Source organism: Callorhinus ursinus, unplaced genomic scaffold (assembly GCF_003265705.2).
Source record: "Callorhinus ursinus isolate GAN/ISIS: 27379988/994484 unplaced genomic scaffold, GSC_fseal_2.0 scaffold4, whole genome shotgun sequence".
NCBI classification, from domain to species: domain Eukaryota; kingdom Metazoa; phylum Chordata; class Mammalia; order Carnivora; family Otariidae; genus Callorhinus; species Callorhinus ursinus.
The window spans coordinates 149008147-149035631 of record NW_027397066.1 but is presented as its reverse complement, the minus strand read 5'-3'; the positions used below and the strand labels follow the sequence as shown (position 1 = coordinate 149035631).

Here is a 27485-nt window from a genome sequence, read left to right as displayed (position 1 = left end):
GAGAAACAAAGGACCATCAACAAATAATCTTATCTACCTCAGGGACAATGATTTGTTAAAACTTCCTGTCTCTGTTCCTAGACCAGACTTTGTCATATTAGTAAAAACTCAAGAAAACAAGAGAAGAAGAAGGAATGGAGAGAGGAAAGATGGAGGGATTCCTGGAAAGTCCTATGTGAATGTCTGCTACTCTGCCCCCACCACTATGGCCATCTCATTTGGAGCAGAGCTGCTAAATGTTAGAAAATAAGAAACACTTGAAATTTCAAATGTGGATAATCAATTAAATATTTCACAGAAGCTCAGAAGCCTGTAGCCTATGAATATCTCAAATTCTGCATGAAAAGCTGTTTATCTTTAATAATTTCTTTTAACTTTTTTCCCCCGTTCAGTTTGTCTGGGAAACCCATCGAGTAGATTTTTGAGAGAACAAAAGATCTTTTACATATTTCTCTCCTCATGTAACTAAATCAGTACATGAGTAAATACCATGCAGATATTTAAAGATAAGAACTTTTAAATATTTACTTAGTACTTAGTCCAAACTTCAGCAAAAATGTCTGTCATTTTTTTCGTATCTTTCTAAGAGAAGGTAAAACCTCAATTGAGTTACTCTTGTGTAGAACCATACTCTTCCCCCTGAAAATCGCCCGATTAATGAAAAAAAATTAAATGTTGTATGTGTCTACCTTACAGTATAATGAAAACATTGGTTTTAGAGGACATAACAAAGATAGTTTTTTTATTAAGTTTTTACTCTTCCTAAAGACATCAATTATAGAAGTGATTGCAAATGTTAGAAAATATCAATTGAACGAATATATTTTTATTTGGATACCATGGTTGTGTGGGCACACAAAGATCTATATGTGAGATTACATTGAAAAGACAGGAATGTGAAGAAAACTGAAAGATCTATACTGACTATTGTGTTCTTCTCTAATTAGTTCTCATCCTCAAAAAACAAACAAACAAGTAATATAAATGAGGGGAGGGGGCTGCCTAGTAATCATATTACTATAGCAAGAACTATTACTGTCAGTAATGTTTTGGTCCTCGCCATTTAAATGCAGCATTCTAATATTTATTCAAAATACAGTTAACTAAAGTTACTTCAGTTACATTCAGTACAAATACGGTGCAAGTATGTTCATTTTTACTTTCTGAATGTGACAGAATTTTCATAATCATATTTCACTTATAATACCATATTTGATATGAGCGATATATTTAATTTTTTAAAAATGTATTGAATATACTAATAATTTGGTTTCATATTATATTCACTTAGGAAACAGAGAGAAAAAGAAAAAAGTATAGAAAATGAAAGAATCATTTATTCATTCCATTTTTTATTAAAAATCACAGACTATAATGCATGTGAATGTCATCCAATTTTATTAGAGTTTTATCTATTATCTGTAAACAGGTAATTCCTAAACATAAGGTAAGTCCTATAATAAGAAGGGTAGAAATTGATAGATATCTCTGGTTCTACATTTAATGTTAGAACCTACATTTATTAAGCTTACTAGATCTCACTAAGCTGAAAATTAACAGTTATCAAGCATGTCCTTTGAAGGTGACATAGAGGCACAGCCACTGCACAAATTCTTTTTTTTTAACATTATTATATTATTTATATTTTAATAATAAAGTATATAACATGGGTATAAAATGTAAACACATACAAATTAAATAGATTATTGTTTATGTACATCACTTAAATTGATTAGCATTTAGTTTATCAACAAATAACAGACTAAACCTGAAAGAATTCTTAGTTTGACAGCCTCAAGTAGGAAACAATATTTAAGATATAAGGGAATACACACAGTAATATATCCATTCTTGTCGTTCATTCAGAGGCATTACATGTTGACAAACCATTGTAGATTTTGGTGCCACTTCTACTGCAGATATGTTGAGTCCTCTGTTGTTTATGCAGTTTTAACATTAGCTCATTGTTGATGTGAATAATCACTTTATTATCTGACTTGTTTTCAATAACTGATGTTATCCAAGTGTCACGCTTATACGTATATACAGTTATATTTTCATAGCCATCCATTACCCTGGCATTGCCTTTGTTAAGGACAGATTTACAAATAGCCTTCTCAAGTTGCCCACTGCATGCCTCCATATGGACAGCTTTAATTCTTGGCTTGCATTTGTCTGCATAGATATCGATGATAAATGGGCATGACTCTGTCAATTCCAGAGTTTTATTATAGCCCATTGAGTGCAGAGTTACCCAAAGGTCACGAGGATCTCCTTCTCGATCATTGGCTTCCATTAGATTCAGATCCATAAAACCCTGTCTTGTTAGTTCATTCTTCTTTGTATCAAAATTGTCACGGCAGACAGCCCAAGCATCTTCATTACATTTCTCACAACTTGTTCTCAATTCAAAAAAATTATATTCTTCAAGGCTTAGAAGACCATTTCCATCTAAATCAATTACTTCAAATATACCTGACAAAGTTGACCTAAATTCCTTTGTAAAAAAAAAAAAAAATTCCCCTGTTCCATCTCTATACACAAGTTGGGCCTCTTCAGTTGTTGGTTTTCTTTCTTTCCTCAGCCTACAGCCAGTTGTGGAAGGAATTAACCAGTAAATCCCAGGTCCTAGTTCACCAGTCCACCCAAACATTTCTCTATTTCGTAGTTCAGTAAAACACATGAGTTGTAGATTTGCTTGACTCTCATTTTCCTTAAGACTATACAAGGCAATATCAACTGATAACCAAGGGGATGGTTTTCCTTCAACTTGACTCAGGTTTAATGGTTTAATTGTTAGATAAACCATGGATCTCTGAGCTATTTGCATCCTATATTGATGACTAATGATTTCACCATCTTCTTCTAGGAAAAAGCAACCTTTTGATTGTACACATTGCCACTCCTTTATTGAGTTTGGCTCAGTTAACTTTGAGTTTCGGTTACTATTAAGCACCCATGGTAATTGTGAAAGAAACAGATGTTTTGAACTTTCGATTTGTTGCCAGTAAAGAATTCCTGGTATCACCTTTATTTGAGAATGTTTCCTGATCAGTTTTTCTTAGGATTCTAGGTGATGGTTTTGGCACTGGTAATGGGTCCCTTTCAGGGGATCCTTCATGTGGCTTCCAAACTGTTGATGCCTCAGTTTACTGTCAACCTCCAGTTTTTCTACAGTAGTTTTGAGACATTGCTCAATGGTTGTCATATATAATTTACAAAACTTGATGTAGTCAAATTTGCCATCAGCATTTACATCTGCCAGACTTATTACGGCATTTACTTCTCGAGTCATCTTCTCACCTCTCTTTGTTAGAAGTTTATAAAGGTCAGTGTGTAAAATAGAGCCATCGCCATTTACATCTAATTGCTTAAATGATTTTAGTAGTTCTGCTTTTGAAGTAGTTTTTTCCTTTCTTAAAATTATGCAAAAATCATCAAAATTCAGTTTGGCAGTTTGAGGAGTCCAGTACTTATTAATGGTCTTTTGGGATGGATTTCTTCCTGCGTGCTGTAGAGCCAAGTAAAGTTGTTCTTTAGAAATAATGTTTTCTAAGCTGCTTTTAAAAACAGTTAAGTAGGCAGCTCTACAATTCATATAAAATATCTCTTCTTCAGTTAGTGGAAATTTCTTTGTTCGAGGACTCTCTGAAAGCGCTGACTTCTGACTGGAGAAAGTTGCATCTCTTCCTGGACTGATGGCCATTTTAATTCCAGCTCACCCGCGAGGAAGCGCAGCCAATTCTCTCCACGGATTCCGTGATCCTGTCACTGCAGCCCAAACAACCTCGGCCTTTCCTTTAATTACCATGGCAACTGCCGCCACTGCACAAATTCTTAAATCTGATGGCACAATTAGGAAAAAGCATATAATCAAATCACAAAATTTAATTTAAAAAAATAGGATATAATACAATGGTTTTGGCATCAAACTAAATTTAAAAACAAAACAAGTATATGCTACTTTGAAACAATTTTACCTAAATAATGTCTGAAACTCCCTTTACTATGTTCACATATATCCTAGAATCATACCACAAACCCTCCCGACAAATTAAAAATGGATGGAAAACTCCCCCTCACCCATGGAATAAGGAACGCCGTCCCAACATCAGTGTCCTTAAGCAACTAACAAGCTTTCTCTGTCTTTGTAATTCCTGTTTGAAGTTGTCAATGAAGGTCTTGACCTCAGAGATAAAGGGAATAGGTAGGTGTATGGTTAAAATAAAGATGATGTTATAGACATGCAAAGCCTCCGGTACAAAAATGCATAGGAGAGAGAAGTCACAGAATTCAACCCTAACGGAGCAGTTAAAAAAAATTATATAGTAAGAAAGCCCAGTAACTAATAGTATGCACCTAAGAAGTATTTGCAGCAATATCTAGATTTCATAGTTTCATATAAACGGTAAACATCAGAGCCTTGTCCTATAGAAGAGACAATGGTAAAACTCCCAGAATTGAGGCAGAAGTCAGAGTTAACAAGATGATCTTTCAAAATCCCTTAGCCTTTTTGGTTGCACTTTTCTCATCCGGTGACTGGAGGGATTGGCCAAGTCCATTACTTAGGAAGGCTGCAGCTCTGTTCTCTTACGATTTCATCTCTTAAAATAAAAGCTTTTATGTGGAAAATAAATATTGTGTTCGAAGCATCATTCATTCACTAAGGGTTATGAGGATCATAATCAGTATGAATGCGACATCAGAAGGACTCCACTGTTGTGAGCAGCCCTCCGGGATAATTGTCCAACTCACAGAACCTTGTACTGTGTGATCTGCTGCCTAGTGTTCCAGGAAGGCAGGCCTCCAGACAGTTTCTTTCACTTTTTCAATAGCCACTTCTTTCTTCTTTAACACCTGTTTTTAAAACATTGTTTATTCTTTTCCTTGTCTCTCTCTCACTTTAGGTCTGGAAGGAAGCTTAAAATGATTTTGCGACTAATATTTTTTCCTAGACAAATTACAAAACACAAAGTTCTCATACAGTTTTTACACTAGGGAGAAATGCAGGATTAAATATACTACAATCTGGATTTTACAAAACCAAGATTAAGGAATAGTCATTGTGATCTGAAATTAAATCCCGGGGGTGGGGGGGAAGGGGAGGAAGCCGTAACACAAGCAGGAAATCTCCCAGCGTATCTCAGAAGAAAAGCATCTAGTTGAATGCTTGAGTCATTTGTCCATTCCACAGCCAGAACTGCTCCTCACAGTTTCCTTGACATTTCTAAGGAACTGGGAGTATCCATCAGGATTGACTGTCATTAAAGGGAGAAAATTCATCCTGGTTGAAGGGCTATTTTAGCTAATCAAAAGCAATACTCTGTGATGTTTTGCTATGCCCCTTTCTCAAATAAAAAGCAAATTTAGATTGAGAAAAGAATTGATAAAATATTCACTTTCAAGTGGTTCCTGGAAAATCTACCTTCCTTTACTTCCCTGGAGCACCAACATGTAGGTTTATATGAGATTTTGTGATGCCAACTCCTGGTTCTGGTTGAATCTACTTCTTATTCTTAAGTTGTGCTCCTTGTAAATGCATTTTAAAAATCTATTTCTATAAACTATTGACTAACAGTAGTCTGGGTTATAATTTATAATTTAATAAGTATAATTTACTATAAATAAGTAGTCTGGGTTATAATCTAATAAATATTTACCCACTAATGCATTGTCATCTATGAGCTCTAGTCTGGGGCATTATCAGTCTCAGGAGGCAATTCTTTTAACCACATTTATGCAGGGTAAGGTAAAGGCATGTACCTTGCCAGACTTCTTGACTATACCATTTGGTGCCATGCTTGTAATACAACTCACCCAGGGTACTTGTAAAGGAATGTATTCTGAAAGTGTTGCTACTCAATGATCCTACCGAAAGCTAGCATAAAAGTAAATGTATTTATGAAGAGTTGTCTGAGATAAATGCAACTCATCTCTTCCTCTGAATTAGAGAACGCAAAATCAGATGGCTTTAGAGGCCATAGGCACAAATAAATTACACCACAAAGTTCTGGTGTAGTTATTAAGGGGTGGAGATGAGCATTATGGTTAACTGGTGAGGTGAACTCTATATGATGTAGCACAAGCAAACTCATTGCCATGCCTACGTTTGGCTTGCAGCCTGCCTGCCTTCACTCTATTATCTCTCTTAGATTAAGTTTGTGCTTCAGAATGCTACCTGGACTCTATTGTTTATACACCTTTACAATTGATCGTATTGAAATTTGACCTGACACTAAGGTTTGAAGAAATTTTTGGCTGAAGATCAAGGGAAGTTTGCACTTCTATGCCACACTTTAATTAATTAACAGCTTTTTTTTTTTTTAAATCAGCGAGTTTTGCTCTTTAACAAAGCTGCCATAGTTTTCTAGGAAGATACCATAAACAGTGATCAGATCATAATCCACACTGTCCGCAATCCTGTGCCTCTAGGAATCGTGTTTCTGTTTCAAAAATAAAAATAGTGGGAACCTTCCCACCCCTACTCCCTCTGCCACTCATGCTGGCTTTCTCTTCCTCCCAGGCACAGGGTAAGGTTGCGCCTCATCATTCCACGATAGGGGTGGACTGTGAGTAGTGCTGGCTCAGGAGTTTTGAGCACGGTGCCCTGAGCCACTGCTAGCCTCAAGTATTTGTTAGCCAACATGAGACCCATCAGGGCCCAGTTTTCCACGACTGTTGCTGCTGCCAATGTTCCAGATAGTGATCGCCCTGTCGGCTGAGGTCAGCGAGAATGACAGTGACAAGAGTCACCATTTAACTCTTAACTAGTGGACATGCGGTGTCCTTTACTGTTCTTTGTTTCAAGCCAGTGAGATTTCGGGACTGTTGGTTACTGTATCCTATCCTAGTTTGAATCCTCCTGGTGTCCACTTCCTTGCATCATTGGAAAGGTTGATGTATAGAAATTCATGCTTAGATGAGCTCCCAGAACATGATTGCTCCCTAGAGTCAAGATAATTTGATTCTGGTCTTTATCATCAGGATGACTGATAATGACAAAATCCATATATATATATATATATATTCATTATATATTTGGAATATATATATGTACGTATATATATATATATATATATATACACGTACATATCTACATTTGGAATATATGTATATATAAATATGTATATTTATATATATATAATTGGGACACAAAAAGCAGACTGTCTCTATTTTCTAATGATAACATTAAAGGTAGAATGAATGCATATTTTTTCTGGAAAAAATGGCATAAGAAGTCTACAGAACATAATGATGCTTATATTCCTCTCCCTACATTATGAAACATTTTTAGAATGAAAAAGACAAGGCCTTGCTGTAACCTAGCTCTGCATACTCAACTCATAATTCATCAAGCCGATGTCTTCTTAGATTATCACACGGCAAGTAGGCAGTGGTTTTCCCAGCTCACGAAAACATTTCATTATAATTAATGTAAGAGTGTTGTCAAGGGGACTTTCATTGCATTTCAGAGGATAAAATGTTTCCCTCATCTAGTTTTGCTTCCTCAGAGCAACTAGTTTGTTTTTATGTGGTAAATACAATGCTCCTATCTCCTTTTCTACATTACCTTCTAGGAAGTTGTTTGCCAGATTTTGGGATCAGAACCACCAAATAAAGAGGACCTTGTGATATGTATTCTGCATACTGATTTTAGTCTTAACTATTAAATAAAAGTTAAAGAGGCTGGAATATTAAGATGCAGAGGACAAAAAGTAATAGTTAAATTTATGGGCTTTGGAGCCAGGTGAGTTATATTCAAATCTAACTTCGCAACTTGGTAGCTGTCTTAATTGCTTCAGGCTCCTGTAACGGAAGACCATAGAATAGGTGACTTAAAGACCACAGGCATTTATTCTCACAATGCTGGAACCTGAGAAGTCCAGGGTCAAGACACTGGCAGATTCAGTGTCTGGTTCATAGATGGTGATCCTCCTCATGGTAGAGGGGCAAAGGAGTTCTCTGGGACCCTTTCTCCAAGGGCGCTAACATCATTCATGAGGACTCTACCCTCACAATCTGATCATCTTCCAAAGGTCCCACCTCCTAACACCATCCCCTTGGGGGTTAGATTCCAACATCTGAATTTTGGAAGGACGTTTTCAGTCCATAACAGTAGCTATGTGACAAGTTATTTTACTTAAGCAAGTTATTTTATTGTGCCTAAATCTCATCTTTAAAATGGGGATAGTTTCTTCAGTGATTGTGAGAATTAAAAGTGTTACTTTTAGACAACTACTAAGAAGACTCAGTAGTTCCACGGATACTACCAAGAGCATTTCCTGACATGTTAATTATTATAATTATTTCTCTAATAGTAAAAGGCCAGTGATTTGAAGTCGTTCCACGTGACGCAATCAATTCAACATGACCTGAGAGCACATAGTAGGACAAACAGTCTAGGTCCTAGAAATATCAAGATGGGTAAGACTTGGACTTTGTCTCAACTCATGGGATATACTAGCCTAAAAAGAGAAAGGTACATAAATGGATCGTGTCAGTGCAGTGGAGCAAGGTCAATAATAAGATGAATTATTTGGTGTTTGCTTAGACACAGTTTGTTAAAACATCAGTATAGATATTTCACTTTGAAATCTTCAAGATCATACTCATTTTTGTATCACCTTAACCAAAGTTTTTGAATAGAAAGCACTTAGGGATTGTGGAGTAGAATAGTTAACTGAAAGTGGGACATTCAAGTGGTGCTATCCAGCAGTCATCTTGTAAGACCTGCTTACAAATAAATACAATTACAATTGTAGTGAGTGACCTGGGAAAATGTTTCTATGAGGAAAGGGGAGGTAGGAAGGTAAGAAAGGACGTCCTGGCATTTGGAGAAGGTTCCCTAATAATGTGCTGTCTAAGCTGAGACCTGAAGGACAAATGGCAGTTACCCAAAAGAAGGAGTTTTCCAGACAGAAATAACAGGGAATAAAAGCTGCTCTCAATTGCTTGTCAGTTGCTTTCAGGTTCCAAAAAATAAAAGAAGGGAGGAATAGTTAGTATAATAAGCAAGTAAGAAAGTGGCATAAGATGGTAATTATCACATCTTCAGAGGCCTTCACTGACCCTCCTCATCTAACATAACCCCCTTCACCCTGTCCAACTCTTCCCATTACCCCATTGTGGTTTCTCTGTTGCACTTCTTTTAAATTATCTTTGTGTTTTTATTGTATGTTTTCTCCAAATTCAATGTAAGTTCCATTAAAGATGGATCGTATTTATCTTACTCATCTCCATAACTACAACACTAAGCACCAAACTTGGGTACATCAATGGTGTTCAATGAATGAGAAAAAAAAAAAAAAGATTGAATGCCTGTAGTAAGAGAAGTAAACTGGAGGCCAACCATGTAGGGCTTTATACACTATAAAACAGACTTGAGACTTTCAAATAATTGAAAGCAAATGAAGAGTTTTAAGTAGAAGGATTTTAAAATAATCATTTATTGTTGTGTCAAAGATAGATTTGAGGCACTGAAGAACAGATCATTGTGGTTGAGATCACTGGGATGGCAGTAGGAAGGATGGCAAATAGACAATGATAAATTTGAGAAATAGCAAGAAAGTATAATTAACAGGTGGGTCTTTGATATGAGAGAATGAGAGGACTCCTAGTGTGGGGGTGAACAACTGCAGACAGTGTAACCTTTCAATGAGGAGAAGGAGGAAGCAGTTATGTTAGTTTGCTGTTTGTCTGGTGGAGTCTGGTAGAGATTCATAACTCTCATTTTTAGTTAGAGTAAATTTGAGGTGTGTGAACATCCAAAAGGTGCAGTCATGTAAGAACCTGGCTAGAGAAGGGTCAAATCAGCAAAGAGAGATTTGGAGGCCATAAGCACAGAGGAGGAATTGAGTCCATGGTAATAGATGAAGTTGACTCGTGAGAAGCTTCAGAGTTAGAATAGAAGAGTGCTTGGACTGTATCTCTGAGGAACTCAGGATGAGGAGGAGCCCACAAAGCAGAGTGTGGTAGACCTGAGGGAGGGAAACCTGAGGAACCTGGGTCACGGGAGCCATGGGAAGAGCAAGCTCCAAGAAAGAAGCAGTCTTCAATATGGTGGCTTTGAACAGGTCTGCAGTACAAAGGTCCTGCTGACTGGTGCATCTAACTAATAAATATTTAGGTTTTATTTTCTCATACTTTTGTATTCAAGGAGTTATACTGAGGAGAGATTGTTGCTTAAAACTGAATCACGGTTCCAACAGCACATTGGACTAGGGGACTGTTGAAATGGTAGTCCAGATGAATGAACCAGATCGGGGTGAGAATGCCCCAAAGAATAGCAACAAGTAGGGGATGGAAAGAAGGTGATAAATCTGAAACACATGGGGTGTGTTGTATGTCACGAGTATGTTGGGCATGGGCTGGAGTAAGAACTGCTGTCCATATTTTAGTTATTAGCCCTAGATTTCCAAACCTCCCAAGGCCCAAGTTTGCTACATTTGGATGGGCAATTTGGGTGGAGGAGGAGAAAAAGAGTTGAAATTGGTGAAGAAGGGTCAGAGAAGAAGATGAGGAAAGTAGGCCCTTTAGGCTCAACACTCGGCAGTTGTTCACAATTAGCAGAACCCTAACAGGCATAAATGATGTTTGCATATCTCTGTTGTCATTGAAGACATTCATTGGATTAATATGGAAATTAAATTTCTGATTTATCTCTGGTTCATGTCATTATAGATTCAGGTTGTTAAAGAATGAGCACATACTTTATGAGTAATACTCTTCCAGGAATGTTGTAGCTTGAGACAGCGCTTTTGAAATCTGTATTGTATCTTTCGGGACAGTATGTATTTGAGGGCAGCCAAAGATTTCTGGCATAACTGCAGAAAATATAGTTTAAATCTATATTTTATAAACAATTGGACACTTAGCAAGCACTGGAATAAAATGAGGGCATACCTGTCTTTGCTCAGTAGAGGTCATTCTGATCAACAGAAGTCACATTTAACATAAGTGGAGGAGATGCAGAGGGCTCCTTTGTTAGCATATTTCATATGTAAGTTGACACCGTTGGAAGTGTCAAGAAAAGGCCTCTTTTTAAAAGAGAATTAATCCAACCCAAGGTATGAATAGAGCATCACTTCAAAAGTGAATCATCATCTGTGATTCATTCTTTCCCTGCGTTTTAACATTGTACACCTTAGCTTATCTGTCCATTTATTTAGCAAATATGTACACACATGCCAAACACTACTGTGGTGGTGAACAGCTCAGAGGTGACATCTGCCCTCAAAGAGTTCACAGTCTAAACAGAAAAAGAACAAGCATGAGCATTTACAAGGTACTGTGTTCAGGTAAGCCCGCAAGTGCCGTGGGATTCTGAGCCAGACTTGGGCAAAGTCGAGCCTGAGACCAAAAAGGCCAAATGAGAAGAGGGGGGGCGAAACGTTTGCCCTTACTTTACTTATTGCTCTCCCTAACATAGATTTCCCCTGAAGAGTAAGCCACCTTCTCCCTTTTAAACCGCAGCCTAAATTTGATCAAGATTTCCACAGGTTGATATTGACAAAAACACCACTAAATATTAAGAATGAACAGAGAGGGGGGAAAAATACAGAATATACAAACAGTACAGAAATAGTCAAATTTCCAAAGTGTAAGGTTTTGATCCTTAAGATAACTATACATTGAGTCCAAAGAAGTAGTTAGTACATCTTTGCTTACATCTAGCCTCGAGTTCTGCTCTCCTCGACTTCTTGGGAAGGGACATTTGTTTCTATCAGTGGGGAAGCAAAGTTTTAGGTAATTGTCCGTTTCCCAGGAAAAATTAAAAAAAAAATACTTCACATAAATATCTTTCATTCTTAATCTCCTTCCTGGCAAATGAGGGAATTTTTTTCCCCACATCTAACTGACATGTCTAAGATACCCAACAAAATGAATTGGCTCTTGCTCATAGCACAAAATGTTATGATTTTACCAGTATTGCTTTCATGATGTAACACTGTGTGTAATACAGACACATATACAATAAGAAAGGATACTAAAACTTACAGAAAATTTTCATCCTTAAGCAATTAACATATACAGCAACATTTGTCCAATTACATCCTCAAATCACTGCCCTGTTAAGCTGAGAGAAAAATTAAAGCATTTTCTTAAAGGTTACTGAATTGTTCCCTCCAAAGGTCTTCAGTCTGTATGAATCTGTTTCTAAGAAACAGGGACATATTTCTTCCTTTTATGCTTCTCTTTGTTTCACTTCTTTGTGGTTTTTTCTCTTAAAAATAGTAAGAATAATAACTCTCTGTTCTTTCTGTTCTTTTTTCCTCTCTTTATCTTCTCTTCCTTACCTTTGAGGAGGCAGAAAACAGCAAGACCCTGTGGAGCTAACGAGGTAGTGAGAGTGAAGGAGGCTGGCTGGGGTTGACAGGACCTGGGTCCACGGGTCAAGGAGGGCATCAAGACCAAAGCGGCCAGTGGGGCCTTCCTGCATGAAGCCAGAGCCAGGAAGGCATCTGGGGTTAATGAGGCTCAGGCTGGAGGTGACCAGCAGAATTAAGATATTAGTTACATACAGGGAGACTCTTCAAATATATGTTAAAGATAATGAGAGACAAGCTTGTCACTGTCTGAGAAAGTGTTACATCGATCAAAAAGGTGAAAGCTAGAGTGAACCCTGTGGTAGTGAATTGGAATTATAGATGCCAGTGGAATTCATGTTTTAAATATAGATAGATAAATGATACACAGAGAGGAGTGCCTGGGTGGCTCAGTTGGTTAAGCTTCTGACTCTTGATTTTGGCTCAGGCCATGATCTCATGGTCTGATACCAAGCCCACGTTGCACTCTGCGCTGGGCATGGAGCCTGATTAAAATTCTTTCTCTCTGTCTCACTCTGCCCCTCCTACCCCACTGCTCTTGCTCTCTTTTTCTCTCTCTAAAAGAAAAAAAAAAGATGCACAGATAGTTGATAAACAGATATGTTATATATAATAATATATTGTATATATGTGGTGATATATATGGCATATTATATATATCAGTGACATATATATAATATATATATATATATATATATATCAGTTATGGATGTGTTTGTATGTATGTATGCAATTCCTAACTCTGTCTCCTAAGAGGACCTAGAAATAGTGATACTCAGGAAACAACGAGAACACCCAGGTGCCCAGATCCTCGGTTTCTAAAAGCCGTTCCTCAGTAAAGAAATGATTCTAGGGGAAAGAAGAAAGAGAGAGGGAAAGAGAGAGAGGAAGGAAGGAAGGAAGGAAGGAAGGAAGGAAGGAAGGAAGGAAGGAAGGAAGGAAGGAAGGAAGGAAGGCCTTAATCAAGGACTGGAATAGGAAATTACAGATGAGTCAGCAATGCCTCATGCCAGAAAGTAAGAAAGCACCCAAATCATGAAGCAGACTTGCCAAAAGGATGCATGGCCTAACTTCTAGGGGCTGACCCAGTCTGTATAGTGTGGGCATCAAAATAGTGATGTTAATGCATTATAACCCATTAAACAAAATCATTTATTATAAATGAATGTGGGAGACAGAAACTTTCCTTACTATAGAATGCTAACTAATACGTGTAGATGGAATTAGAAAACCCACATTTGGAAGTCATAATTGTAATAATTGATTCAGACAAAAGTCATCAGCGTCTAACGGATAAAAGTTTAAAGAGTAAGAAGATATTATGTAGTTTCAAATATCTCCACACAAGGGAAATTTATATCTTTATAGTAGAGAAACCTGGTAGACAGGACCTTAACCAACTGATCAACGTTCAGTGCCTTCTGGTATGGTACACTGTGAAGAACAGGGCGTCACTGTTCCTGTTAGAATCCCATAATCTGAGTTTAAAATGAGGAAACATCAGATAAACCAAAAAAGGGAGACACTCAGAAAATATCTGGTCTACATTCATCGAAAATATCAAGGTCACAGAAGGCGAGAAAAAACTGACCAAAATATTCCACACTGAAGACTAAAGAGATATGAAGCCAAAATGCAACACACAATTCTAGATTAAATCCTGGAACTGGTTCAAAAACTGTTTTTCTGCTAAAAAGGCCATCGCTTGGGACAGTTGCTGAAATGAGAATGGGCTTTTAGGATTAAATGGTAGTATCTTATTAGCATCAATCTCATTTTATTGGTCGTACTAGAGTTATGTAGGAGATTGTCATTTTCTTTTAGAAAATACACATAAGTATTTCAGGGTAACAGGCCAGCATGTCTGCAAATTATACTCAAATAGTTCAAGGGGAAAACATAAATGATAGAGATAGAGACAAATATAACATTTGGTCAAATATTAACAACTGGGGAACTTGGGAGGGTTTTTTTGGTTTTTTATTTATTTATTTATTTTTTTACTGTTCTTGCCACATGTTTGTTAATGTTAAAATTATTTCAAAATAAAAACATTTAGTGAAGCAAATATGGAACTAAAAGGTAAGTGGCATTATCTATATTTCAATGTTACTTCATACTTTTTCGAGCATTATCCTATCCTACACTGAAGGTAAAATTACATTTAACTTATTTTTTCTTCATCATGTGTTTGGTCTTGTGTTTCACTGGACAACAATTTTTAACAAAACATACACAGTTTGTAATGTATGACTAATAGACAAACTTGCAAAAATTAATTATTAAAAAATAAAAAAAAGTTTATTAAGTTAAAAAAAGTCTTGGTCTTATTGCTTTCTTTTTCCAGCTGATATAAATGGTACAATTTAGCATCAGACATTCAGTTTTGTTCTTGATGGACACAACAATATAACTCAATTTGCTCACTCTTTCTCTCTTTGCTAGGTTTCTTATGTCAAAGCTATTGACATTTGGATGGCAGTATGCCTCCTTTTTGTGTTTTCAGCACTTCTGGAATATGCAGCTGTAAATTTTGTATCAAGACAACACAAAGAACTTCTGCGGTTTCGACGAAAGAGAAAGAATAAGGTAGGCGATTAAATGCATCGGGTTCGGCAGGATACCAATTTTCACTGGAAAGTAAATTTGTTATATGTAATAGAGTGGTGCAGAGAGGAAGTGGAGTCTGGGAACCAAAAGATACAACTATTCCTTTGGTTTTGTCCAATCGAAACTGAAGTTGTCAAAAATAGCTTCAGGGATAAAATGGTGACATCCAGTTCTACTTTATACAGCGTATCTATCAACATGAGAGCTTTATCAATCTCTAATGTACTTCCTGGAACAACACCATTTTTTGCTTCAATTAACAAAATACATCATTTCTTACTTGCAACGTGAGAGTGTTCCTGATGGTCTTACTTAACACGTCATTGGATGTAGCTATTAAAGTTGTTCCTTTTATCAAAGTAATTCCTTTCATTGTTTCCATAAAATATTACCTATTGTTAATGCTATGATGTTCATGTAGAACTATGTGGTCTCTTGCTCATGCATACTTTCATGTTTTTAAGATATTTATTCTGAATCTCTATGGGAAACACAAGAAGGTGTTATTATTGCCTTGCTGTGCCTGTTAAATGAAACCCAGAAGAAGTTGTATTGAGAACATCATTAGGAGACCACAGGAAGTTGCAGAAGTAATCTCATAACTGAATTTGGATGTACAGAATGGAGTTGTTCCCCTCTATTAAGACTTGTAATGTCGTCTTTATATGCACATAAGCTCGATCAACTCCCTTTCCTCTTCTGGAAGGGAGAGTTTCTATTGACCAGCATATCTATCAGTTTACTTCTTTTAATGTGAATGTGCCAACTGACATTTAAAAGCAGATGGACTCATATGCAATAGAGAAATGTCAAAGTTTATGTAACAGGAGAAATTGTGGCCAGAATCCAATGTATTGGAATATTTAAGTCAAAACATACTCAAATCTTAGAAACAATAGTCTGGTTCATATAGGATACCTTTGTAAGGATTTTGAAAGGATTTAATTTTTTTTTTGAGGTTTCCTTGTGGTTTCTGAATTATTCACTGTAATTTACATATCCATAAAACTTTTTAAAGCCCTAAGCCCATGATCTCTCAGTACTGAGCATTAAACATATTCTAAAGTAATAACGAATTCAGTCATGTCTAATTAACTCCCTCAAATCATAATAAATACCCAATTCACAGTAGCATGGAAGGAACATCGAGGATGGTGATACTCTGAGTAATACATGGGACAAAAACAGTGCCTGAGTTTTTATTTGATTAAGTTGTTATGAAAATAAAGGCACATCATTTGTATATTGAAACATTTTAATAGGGAGATTTACTTTTCTCTCTTTCTCCCCACCACACCCCCATCTACTGGTTTCCTTATACTTTTCTCCTTCTTTTTCTCACTCTTTATTCCCCTTTTTTCTCCCTCCTTACTGTCTACCTGCTCCTCTTTCTTTTCATGACACTTGGCACTGGCTGAAACACTATCGCAGGACAAAAAGTTCTGTATCACAAGGGTAGAGCTCCTGTTTTCCTTTCCTTTAAATGACTGATAAAGACAACTTTTCCTTCTAATGTAATTAATCTGAAGTAAAGTAATACTTATTTCCCCTTCTCATTTTGGTTTGCTTTATCACTTTCATTTTCCATTTCTCTACCTTTCTCCTCCTTCCTATACAATTTAGAATGTATCAACCAGGTGCTGGGAAGTATCAAGTATGTGATGTCCAAATGGGGGTAGAGAGCTCACTTTCCACACCCACCACACATCCAACAACAGACACAGTGTCCAATGGGTAACATAATAGACTGTAAGTGTAGATGCTCAATTCTGGTTCTCCTTTAAAAAAAAATTATCCTACCAAAGCAGCTTTTGAGTTTCACTACTGGTAAGAATATCAGGATACATAGTGAAGCCCATTATTCTTTAGCTCACAGAAAGATGACAAGATTAATTTTTCTAGTGAGTGGCTCTCTAGGGAAATATAGAAATGCAAAAAGAGTAATATCTTATTATTTTCTAATGACCAGTTGAAATATTCAAGGAGCAAATATTGTAATTGAGATTTAGTGCAGGAAAATATAGCATTTTTTTTTTTGCTTTGTTCTTAGTTCATTTCATACTTTGGGGGTTGGATACCTTGCATATGTGAAAATCGATTAATTGATACATATGTATGTGAAAATGATATATGCAATTAAAACCAATTGTGCAATTATATTTACTCATATATGACTTGATTCTCTGGTTTCTCAATCCCTCTTGGTCCACCTTACCTTCCCACAGACAGAAGCTTTTGCATTGGAGAAGTTTTACCGTTTCTCAGACACGGTAAATTCACTTTCTTAACTCTAAGTAGAGGAATGTGGTCATCAGTAAAAAAAGCAGAGAGCATATTCTGCACCCAGGCAGTGTTTGGTGGGGAAACACAGCCCCTTGCATATTCAAAGCCAAACAATCACCATTCCCCTTCAGCTAAGGATATTCTCTTTTTCAAACTCCGTTTGTCTTCCCTCACTCAGTAAAAAGAGTTAAGTATTATCCTTTATCTAATCAGCTGAGTTATTTGATTGGTCAAAATGATCTTTAAATATATATAAACAAAAATAACGCATATAATCTTATAATAGTCTCCATGAAAGAAACAGTCATTTGTTTTGACAAAATTAGTTCCAAAAATTAATAGAAAATTTATTTGTACAAAGAAGTTCTAAATGCAGCCTTTCTTGTCAGAAAATAGAGACCTAAAGATAAGGCAAAAATAAAATACTTTGTCCAACCTATGTATTTTTAGAATCCCTTCTTAATGTTAAGAGAAGTTGAGATTCTTTATAATAAATGAACAATTTTGGGTTTTGATAGCAGCATCCTTTGAAATGTTCGATTAAAAAGAGATCACAAAGTAGTCTATACTAGAGCGTATTAGTCGTCGGAATTGGCCACCATAATCTAGCATTCGATGATTGCATTTAAACATACTCAAGCGAAGAATTGGGGCTGGGAAATCATAAACAGTCCAGTCTTTTAAACGAAATTTCTGGAATAAAGGGCATTTAAAAATACCTCCTCAGATGATTCTGCTGCACATCTTGCTTAAGAATAGATATAACCTTAGATGAACAGAACAAAAACATTACATTCATCTAATTGAAGGATTCTCAATTTCATAGCAGGTATCTAGAGCCAGTATTATTTTAAAAGCACTAAGTTTTCTTATAATACGTAATCATTCAACTAATTTTTCTTCTAAAATTGCATATTTGTTCCCAACATAGCTAGCTACTTTATTTTTTCATCCCTGGGGGGGAAAAAAACTCACTTGATCCAGTTACTTTTACTTAATTATCTTAACTGCAAATTCTAAAAAATTTTAATTGCTTTGTATTTGCATAACACAAATAGCTGCTTTGGGAGAGAATATATTTAAATTTCTAGTAAATAAGTAGTTAATGCCTATAGGAGCTTTAGTATAAAAAATATATATTTAATTAAGTATTGCCTTACAAAACAATGCACAAAGAAGTCTGATGAAAACTTAGGTTTACCTCAGCAACAATCAATCAATACTTACTTTTTAAAAAGAAACAATATGGTAATGCAAATACATTCATTAGAAATTTATGAATTCCATTTATTTTGTAATATTCCAATCATTACGCAAATTTGGGGTTGATCATTTTGCCTTTTTGAAAACTATTTTTCTCAACCTAACAACCCTCTGGGCTGACTGAATTCATCATTTTTTTTAAAAAAAATTATGTATTTTGCTTAGAAACAGTCTGAGCAATCTAAATCTTTAAATCAACATAATCTAACTGAGTCTAAGTGTTGGCCCAAAGCCCTTTATCTTCATGAGAACGGGTTTATATAGTTTTTCCAAGCACTCTAAGTTGGCAGAATAGGCAAAGTAAATAAAATAGCCTCAGTATAAAAAGTTTGTTAAAACAGGGAACCTTCCATTATTCCTAGGAAAGTTTTCACTTGGTTCAGCATTGGCTTACATTGTATGGAATCTCTTATATCTGACCTTTTCTCTATTAAGGTACAAGCGGGTGAACCTTTGGTCTATTGTGAAAGAATACAAGTTTGCTCTTGTATCCAAATTTCCCCACCCCACACTGTCATAGCCTGCTGTGTGCTGATTACCCACCGCACCATGTCATGGACGCTTATCCCCAGTGTTGTGAATGTATGGGTGTATGCATGATATGGAAGTATTTTGGTCAGAAGTTGCTCTTCCCACGTGTGATATCATTACTTTAGTTCTGCGGGGTTTTAAAGACGTGCCAAAATGTTTCTGAATATGTTATTTGTTGAGAGAAATGGCTGATACGGGGTTGCATTTCACGTAGCTTCTTCCGCATCACGGTGTAATGACGCAATGGTTTGCGGAGAGAAAACATTCACACGGTATTCTAGCGCCTTTATCTTCCTGCTTGGTATTGAATAGTCATTATTATTTACATACTCAGATGAAATAAAGATGGACCATTAGTTCTAGATTGGAGAAACAACGGCCAAGTTTAGATTCTGCGAGGCACGATGGTTATCTTTTTAAGATAAAGATATCATTGACTGCATTTTGACTATCTGTACAAAACTTGTCTTTTTATTGACTTACATGTTTACATGCTGTCTTACTTTAAAAATAACTCAAGGTAACTTCTAAGAATAACAAATGTTTGTTTTTTCTGCCCTTAACAGTTTTTCAGCTCTATAGTCTATATATACAAACATATGTGTATACTATTTTGAAGGGATGAGGCTCCACAGACAGTTGAAGGCAATGTGGCACCCACATATACTAAATTATTCAATAAAGTTTCCATTCTAGGTCAGTTTATGCTATATTCTGGCATATAAGATATTCTTTCAGTAGGAAAACATTTCTTACAAATTTCCTACATTTCTGGGAAAAGTAGTTTCAATAATTTCAAACTAAAGTATATATGAGTGACTCTGATATACAGGGGTTTGAAATTTCATCCTCTCAAGTAAAACAAAAATTGTAAGAATTTGATGATTTCCTGCAAACAAATATTTAGAGTTTTTGTTAAACACAGTTAATTCTTAGAGCTACATCCCCTCTGAAATATCAGTTTAAGAAAATAGTATTCAACAAACTAATACAATCTCTACTTAATCTAATTTCACATGCATTATAGTGAATTACATCTCAAAGTTAACTAAAATGTTTATAGTGCTTTTTACACATGTTGTCTATTTTTAATGTATTATTTTATGTCACTCCATAATTCTGAGTTGGCACTGAATGAATCTAACATATTGTGCTAGGAATAGATATATGGGGATTTAAAAAATTATTTTATTGATTTCTCATCAAGCTCCTAAAATGTATGTATTCCATTTTTATATTATTTTAAGTATTCATATTTTCAAGCTTACTTTTTACCATTTAATAATTTCCAAGTCTAAATTCAATACGCCAAACATAAACTTGGCTAATTCATAACTAATTCACGTGTCATCAAGAATAAATGCAAAATTCTCCTGGGAACTAGATTTCATAGAATTTTATATTGACAATTGACCTGCAACTAGAAAGTATCTTTAACCTCATCCATAACTGTATTCTTTTAAGCTTTCCAAATTTCAAAATAATATAGAAATGCATATAGATGTATAAACTGAATATTTTATTTTAAGCTGGCACTTATTTTGGAAAAATAATTTTTAATTTATTCACATATTTCATCTTACCTCAGAATTTTCTAAGTGATGGCTATTTTCCCGACAAAAATAAGCCACTGCTATGTTTGTTAGTAATTTTTTTTCAAAATCCACACACTTTGAAATCATGTAAGTGAAAATTAATAGCAATTCACTTTTCCTAACTTTGTCACTTTCCTATTTGGCAATTAGAAGTTACAGAAAATTATTTTAACAGAAAGACCTCAGGCATAATTACTAAACATCTTGAGTGTATATGGAACACCCAAAGGCACCTACCAGGGGAGAAACATTAGGATGAAAATAATGTATTTAATGCTGTTGTATCTCACAGCAGTTCACACAATAAATCGTCACTCATGCCATCTTAGAGACTCCATGTTTTTTTACCACTCACTAGTAAGCTTCATGTCTTCACCATTTCCACACCCAAAAATAAGATTTTTTTTTTTTTTGGTCATTTTTGAGGACTAAGAAGAGTATAGGAAATTAATTCTTTTCTCACATGTATGTTAATATATATTTTTTGTGATGGAGATGAAGCAATTCAACTGAATGACTAAGTCTACCCCTGGATTTTCTATTTTTAATATTTCTAGTTATAATATGCATGTTAGTGTGAGTCAGCCTTTGGCCTAATTCTCTAATGAAATGAAAAAGCATATAGAATGTTTCACAATGTGGTACTGATGCTTAATTACTGAAACATTTTTCTCACTTTCAAACTTAGTGAAAACAGGTCCTCCTTACAGAAAGAATTATGTACTAACTAAATGGGTTTTTACATTTTTCATTGCCTACCCTTCTAACTTGCTTAAAGCATATTAGGAGGTTTTACTTGTGAATAAATTAAGCCATTTCTTCAATTTTACCTTTTTAATCAGCCATGTTCTTTTGCTCATTTTTAGTTCTTTCTATTTAATCTTTATTATTGCCATATTTTGAGTTGGAAAGTGCTTAATTTTATGAATATTAATTACTGGCTAACACATAGCATCAGAGTCAAAAGTTTTAGATGTTTGTCTAAACCCTTTGCTTGCTTGGCCTTCAGTCTCTTAGAAACTGAAGCTGAAGATGACTGTAGAAAACAGAATTATCCCCAAGAAATATTTGAGTACTAATTGGAATAAAGAATATCAGTGCACATCTAAACATACATAAACACAGGGTGATTTTATGACTGAGTCTTACAAAAAAAGAAATTACTTTGGGTCATAAAATAGTTGGATGCACCTTCTAATATAGTAATCTAATACTAATAGTGAACTATTGAAATGTTTCATCCATGCTTAAAATTATTAATTTAAGTGCAGCCTTTGAGGAAAAAAAAAAAAAACTGCTATAGGCCAGTCATTTAACAACACAACAACAACAAAATCACATGACTTTTTTGCAGTCCAAGGGTCCTTGCTCTCTCCCTCATTCTCGGGCCTGCTGGCCTCTTGGGCCAGATTCCAGTCAGGCCCAACAGAGCTGAGATCCTGTTTCTGAAGAAGCGAGATGTCTACACGTGCCTTATCTCATGGACACACCCAAAATACTTGTGCTGTTTCAAAGAACATGTTCAAAACACTAATGACTCCTTGATGGCAGAGACTAGATTTGCAAAGAATCCTAGCAGCCAGATAGCAAAACCCATTTATTGTAACAATATGACAGAGAAAGCTATGGCAGCAGCGTGATCTTTTTTTAGGCCCTTGGTTAATTTTTAGTGCAACAGTACGCAAGTGCAAGGTCCTAGGCTGGCCAATTTTATATAGTACTTTGTTGCTAGTTTGGTATTTAAAATACCTAATAGGACAATGATTCAAGTTGTTATTAGTATTTTCCCTTCAGGTTGTGTATTATGCAATTTCCATAATAACACAATTATAACAAACAAAATATTAAAAAATACAATAGCAATAATTTGAGTACTTTATCAAGTGTTTTATATTCTTTCCCTCACCCTAAAAAAACCTGCTAGATAGTGCTATAATCTTTCCCTGGGATAAGAAACCAAGAATCTGAGAGTTAAATAATGAAGACAATCCAGACTCCTGGCAATAGATGATGAATGCTTAGTTACACATTTGCATTTTGAATGTCAATCTTGAGTCAGATTTTAAATTTGGACCATCCAATGTTTTGGCGACATAGGAAGTAATTGAAAATTACTTCCCCTAGCACATATGTTTTATAACTGCAAATACCCAAGCTATTTTCATGTTTTTAGAACCTAAATTCTCCTCAGCATCTTGGTGTTATTGCCATTACCAGGGAATAAGTATTTGAACAAGATATTTTCACAAGGGAAATGTTTTTACTGAAATTAAAAGTTTCTATTTTTCCAACTCCACAATTAATCAGAAATTTATGTTAGTGAAATCATCTTCCAGATGCTTTTGAAAACAATAATGCACTAAATCACACTGTAACACATAATTATCCGAAACCTATGGCCCAGGATATCCTTAGGCCCCGTAGATTTAAAATGGATAAAGATACAGATCATATAGATTGCCTTATGTATAGCCTTACCTAGAAACAGCCTTACTTAAAAGCAGAAATTATTAAAAAGTAAAATACAGTTAAATACTAACACAAAAGTCATCCCAGAGTATGTTTTCATAAACTGCCACTTAACATGTAAATTAGAGTATTAGAGGAATCCAAAGGATGTTACCTCACTAAAAATTCAAGCCTACTAGGATAGATACATCATGCCTCTTGGAAAAACGCTTGTTTCCACAACTTGACTGTGCGTTCTGATCATCTAGAGAGCTTGGTGGAAATGCAGATTACTGAGACAACCTAGAGGCTAATGAGTTCCAACCTCCACAATTGCCCATCCAGAAAACTGGATCCCAGCAAGCCCTCCCAAGACAGGTGTTAGACTTGTATGAGAAACACTGCCTTCCCCTCGACTGTCATTATTGCATGCACATAGAATGATGGTAATCTTACAAGTTGTTGCCAAATTTTATGAGGGACCATCGTTACATAAAGATGATTAAGTTTAAATTGTTCCAGTGTGTCATTTTTCTATTAAAACCAACATCCGAATGTCAAACAGCTTTGTTCATTACCACACCATAGCCCTGATTACAGGTTTGAGGAAGCAATCATGCTTATGAGGCAGAAATAAGCTTTAATCTCATATGTCATTTACTTAACTTTACAGAAGGACAAAAGGCAGGAGAAACGGCAAAGAAAGTATCTTCCTCTAATTGGGAGGCTTCACAGGATTCCAGCGCACAAGATGTCTTGTCCCCTCACCCACAGAGAATATGAATGTCTTCCTAGTTTAAAGAAATAGATATAGTATCATAAGTAGCAACGATCCCTTTAGCTAGAAAATGCAATCATGGATCCAGAACCATTTATCAAGCATATAATATATATCTCATATATTACATCAGAACCATTATAACACAAAAGAAGTACCTGTCAGGTGGGAAGGACAGAATTGTGTCCCAGCATCGCTCCCGACTCCTCACACTTCCACCACCAGACACTAGAAAATTACTAAAGGCATTCCTCGTTACTATCACTCATACCCACAGGACCTACACACTCATCTAGTGAACCAGTCAGCTCTTTATGTCCTTGTCACCCTGTCTTTAGTAGTAAGTGTTTTAATTGCTCATTCCAACTTCTATTTAAATGCCTTTGTTATGTTCTCATGGATCATTTTATACACTGGTCATGTTTAAATATATTCCTTTGTCCAATGAGATCTGTTCCAGGAGCCCAAACTGATATAAAAACACTTTGTTCCAAGCCATTAATAGTATTTTCAGCTGTGGCTTGTTAACAGTATAAACAAAGCCCAAGATGGACTCACTATTTCTGCCAAAATCCACTGAATCCTCCAGGAGCCATAATCAAAGACCTTAGTATTCCATCTGCCAGCTACGTGTTAGCACTTACACTCAGGAGATTTAGCTCAAAGGCAATATTCAGGCAATATTTTCTTTCATTAATATTCAGGTCAAGCTCTCACTACATCAGTGGCTCTATTGCACAACAGAGGAATGTGTCACGATTTTGTCCATTGCTGCGTGGCCTGCACACCACCGTGGCCACATCCATGGCCTGTCCAAGACATCTGCTTTGGCATTCTAGTCCCCTTCTGAGCCAGCAACTAGGCAGGGACTACTTGACCTAATTTAATTCTACCCTAGAATTTGTATAAGGAATTTCATCAACCACCCTGCGATGTTCTTAATTGTCCACTTAACCTGGCCCATTTGCCTGACCATAAGGCCACTGGCTAGGGCCAGGAGTCTCTGAATATCCAGATATGACTCTGAGAGCAAGAACCAGTTCTTCTGATATTGCCACACATACTGGGTCTCAAGTCAGCCCATTTTGTAGACTTACCTTGCTTTCTTCAACTACACTTTTTTTTATTTGACGGCAGGTATGGTTTGAGTCCTGACCTTCTATATAAAAGTTTCCATCAGTGAACCAGGTGACGTGTTTTGTCTCAGTCAGAAGAGAATCATGAGGTTCATATCACTTACTCCAGGGAGCTCAACTGGAGATTCCGTCTCTGGGCCATTGTCCAATAGGCCACCTTTTCTTGGATATGATTTACTTTGCCTGAATAATTCCCCTTAGCTTGTTCCTCAATAATATCATTTTCATTTTATTAGGTCACTTAGATTGAAATACCTTGCTGACATTTTAAATCTAAATATAGGCTGGTGCCTTTCAGTTTCCTTCAGTTTGGGGACTGTTTCTACAGGAGCACAAGAGAATGCCAATAGTTGTCATTCAAATAGATTAAACCTACTCACAGCATGGAGAGTTTTCTAGTCTAGAATTCTAGCATCCATCTTAGGGCACCACCTTTGAGGTTTTTCTGGAAATGCCAGTCAACATGTGTGTTAGTGTCAGATACCCCCCTAGAGGGGATGAACAGTAAGGCCTCAGAGAGGTTACTTGGGCTATCGCCTGCCTCAGACCCACCCCCCTGATCGCCCGCCTTCCCCTTTCCAATTCAGTCTGTCTTCTAGTCACTTTATACAAGAGGGCCACAGAAATCAGAATATATCCGCCAAATTTCAAAAAGTGCTAGAGCTGGTTTTCTCATGGGGGGGATGCAGAAGAGATAACAGTTTGTTCTTTATTGTTTATAAATTGTGTCTAATGGTTTACCCAGATTATTTCTGGAAACTGGACCGAGGGGGCCGGGCCCTGAATTTCAGCTGAATTAGTCAGTCTCCTTTCCCTAGTCACTAGTTCTCAAACCCTCCCTGGACTTTCTCCTCAGAAAGGGAAACTACCATTTATCATTAACCAACTTCCTTTTGACAGTGACCTGGTGATCATATGCTGGAGAATTCAGGTTTCCTTAATTGGGTCTACCCCACAGGAAGACACACAGTGTCAGACTTTTTCCTTTATATCGACCTTAAAAGGAAAGCCCTGTTCAAGTCCATCAAAGCATACCAGCCTTGGGGCGCCTGGCTGGCTCGGTCGGCAGAGCATGTAACTCTTCATTGCGGGGTTGTAAGTTGGAGCCCCACATTGGGTGTAGAGATTACTTACAAATAAAAATCTTAAAAAAAAAAAAAAGGCATACCAGCCTCCTTTGTCCTGAAACGCTTCTGTTTTTCCCGTTTATCATGGTAGAGGCTGTTGGGCGACTTCTTTAGTGACCCCAAGTGGTCAGCAGTCAGACTGCAGGCCCCGTTAGGCTTTATCATAAGCCAGATAGAGCTATTCTAAAGAAAACTAAGGAAGGACTAGCATCCCTGCTTCTATTATTTCCTTAATATTTCCTTAATCAGAACTAAGAACTAAGAGTTTCATTTACCTTCCTGGAATCTTGTGCTGCTTAATAGTTCCCACAGGGGAAGGTTGAGGTGGTTCTTAGGGCTTCCTGTGTTAGGACATCCATCCAATTCCAACTGGAAAGCCCAAGATTAAGTTCAAGCCAGAAATGGCAAGGTCCTTCATTCACGTGTCCCATCCTTTCCAATTATGCATTTAGCCCAAGGTGATAGCACCCACTGGAGAGCCCACATGGCACTGGGCAAGGAGAGCCTGGCCTTCAAAGCCAGGCTTTGTTTCAACGGCCTTAACAGATGGAGTAACCTCAGCAACTTCTATCAGTGCTTTTTGTTTCCACCCCCCCCATCGGCATCATTGATTTAACTTCTGAGACGAAAGCAGCAGATTTAACAGGGCTCCTTCAGGGAAGCAGCTGCCGGAACTGCAACGGATTTCCTTCCTCCCAGCTGGCAAGAACGTGCCAGGAAATCTGTCATAGGACTCCTGTCAATTTTCATTCCGTGTCTTAGAAGTCACTTAATGGATTTACCTCTGGCCATGCTCTTTCTTCTGAATAGGCCAGATAGTTTTTCCCATCAGTGAAACCCAGCATGGCAGCTATAAAAGCAAGCATCCCCATGACTCATACATACCCTCCTGCCTTTCCAAAAGGAGAGCCACGTGGGAAACCCATGCCTGGGGGACTCCCCTAATCAGAGTGTCTACCAGAGTTGAGATCAGAGAATGTGGTTTAGCTAGGCTTATTTTTATTCATCGTATGGCCAGCACAGGTTGACTACTTCCAAAAGACTGTTCAATTTCACAGCAGTGAGAGAACTAGGGAGCTGGTTCTCAGCACAGCCTCATACCACCCCAGGCTTTCCCCGAAAGGGTCCCTGATTCCATGCCTGCCAGTAAGTGCAACAAGTTAGAAGTTAGCATTCACAGTCGACATTGCTTTTCATGGTTTTTTTTTTTTTTCAGTCCTGTGGCAATTAACCTAAAGATCCTAGAAACACTGATTCCCCAGATACTGGCTGGTACTTCACAGTAAAGAGACCCAGCTTCCTTATGTTAGAATTGCTTTTTCCAAAATGGTAGATATAAGCCACAAATGGCTATGGAGCACTGGAAATGTAGAGTCTGATCTGAGGTA

At 36.7% G+C, this 27485-nt stretch overlaps 2 protein-coding genes across 3 annotated transcripts in view; one reads left to right on the top strand and one right to left on the bottom strand.

Annotated features, from left to right (window-relative positions):
• GLRA3 (glycine receptor alpha 3) overlaps window positions 1–27485 on the top strand; it is a 195041-nt gene that overhangs the window by 160886 nt on the left and 6670 nt on the right. Inside the window, exons 8-9 of one of the 2 annotated variants that reach the window (XM_025873985.2) lie at window positions 14772–14915; window positions 17162–17206. In XM_025873985.2, the coding sequence (XP_025729770.1) occupies window positions 14772–14915; window positions 17162–17206 (189 nt within the window). The remainder of the gene's footprint in view (window positions 1–14771; window positions 14916–17161; window positions 17207–27485) is intronic. The other variant, XM_025873986.2, reaches the window with a different exon arrangement.
• Window positions 1778–24097, bottom strand: LOC112825882 (EF-hand calcium-binding domain-containing protein 7-like). Its single transcript, XM_025873984.2, is given in 5 exon segments — window positions 1778–1950; window positions 1952–2950; window positions 2952–3121; window positions 3124–3843; window positions 23993–24097. Coding segments are annotated over 4 exon segments (1890 nt in total). The 5' UTR covers window positions 3707–3843; window positions 23993–24097; the 3' UTR covers window positions 1778–1812.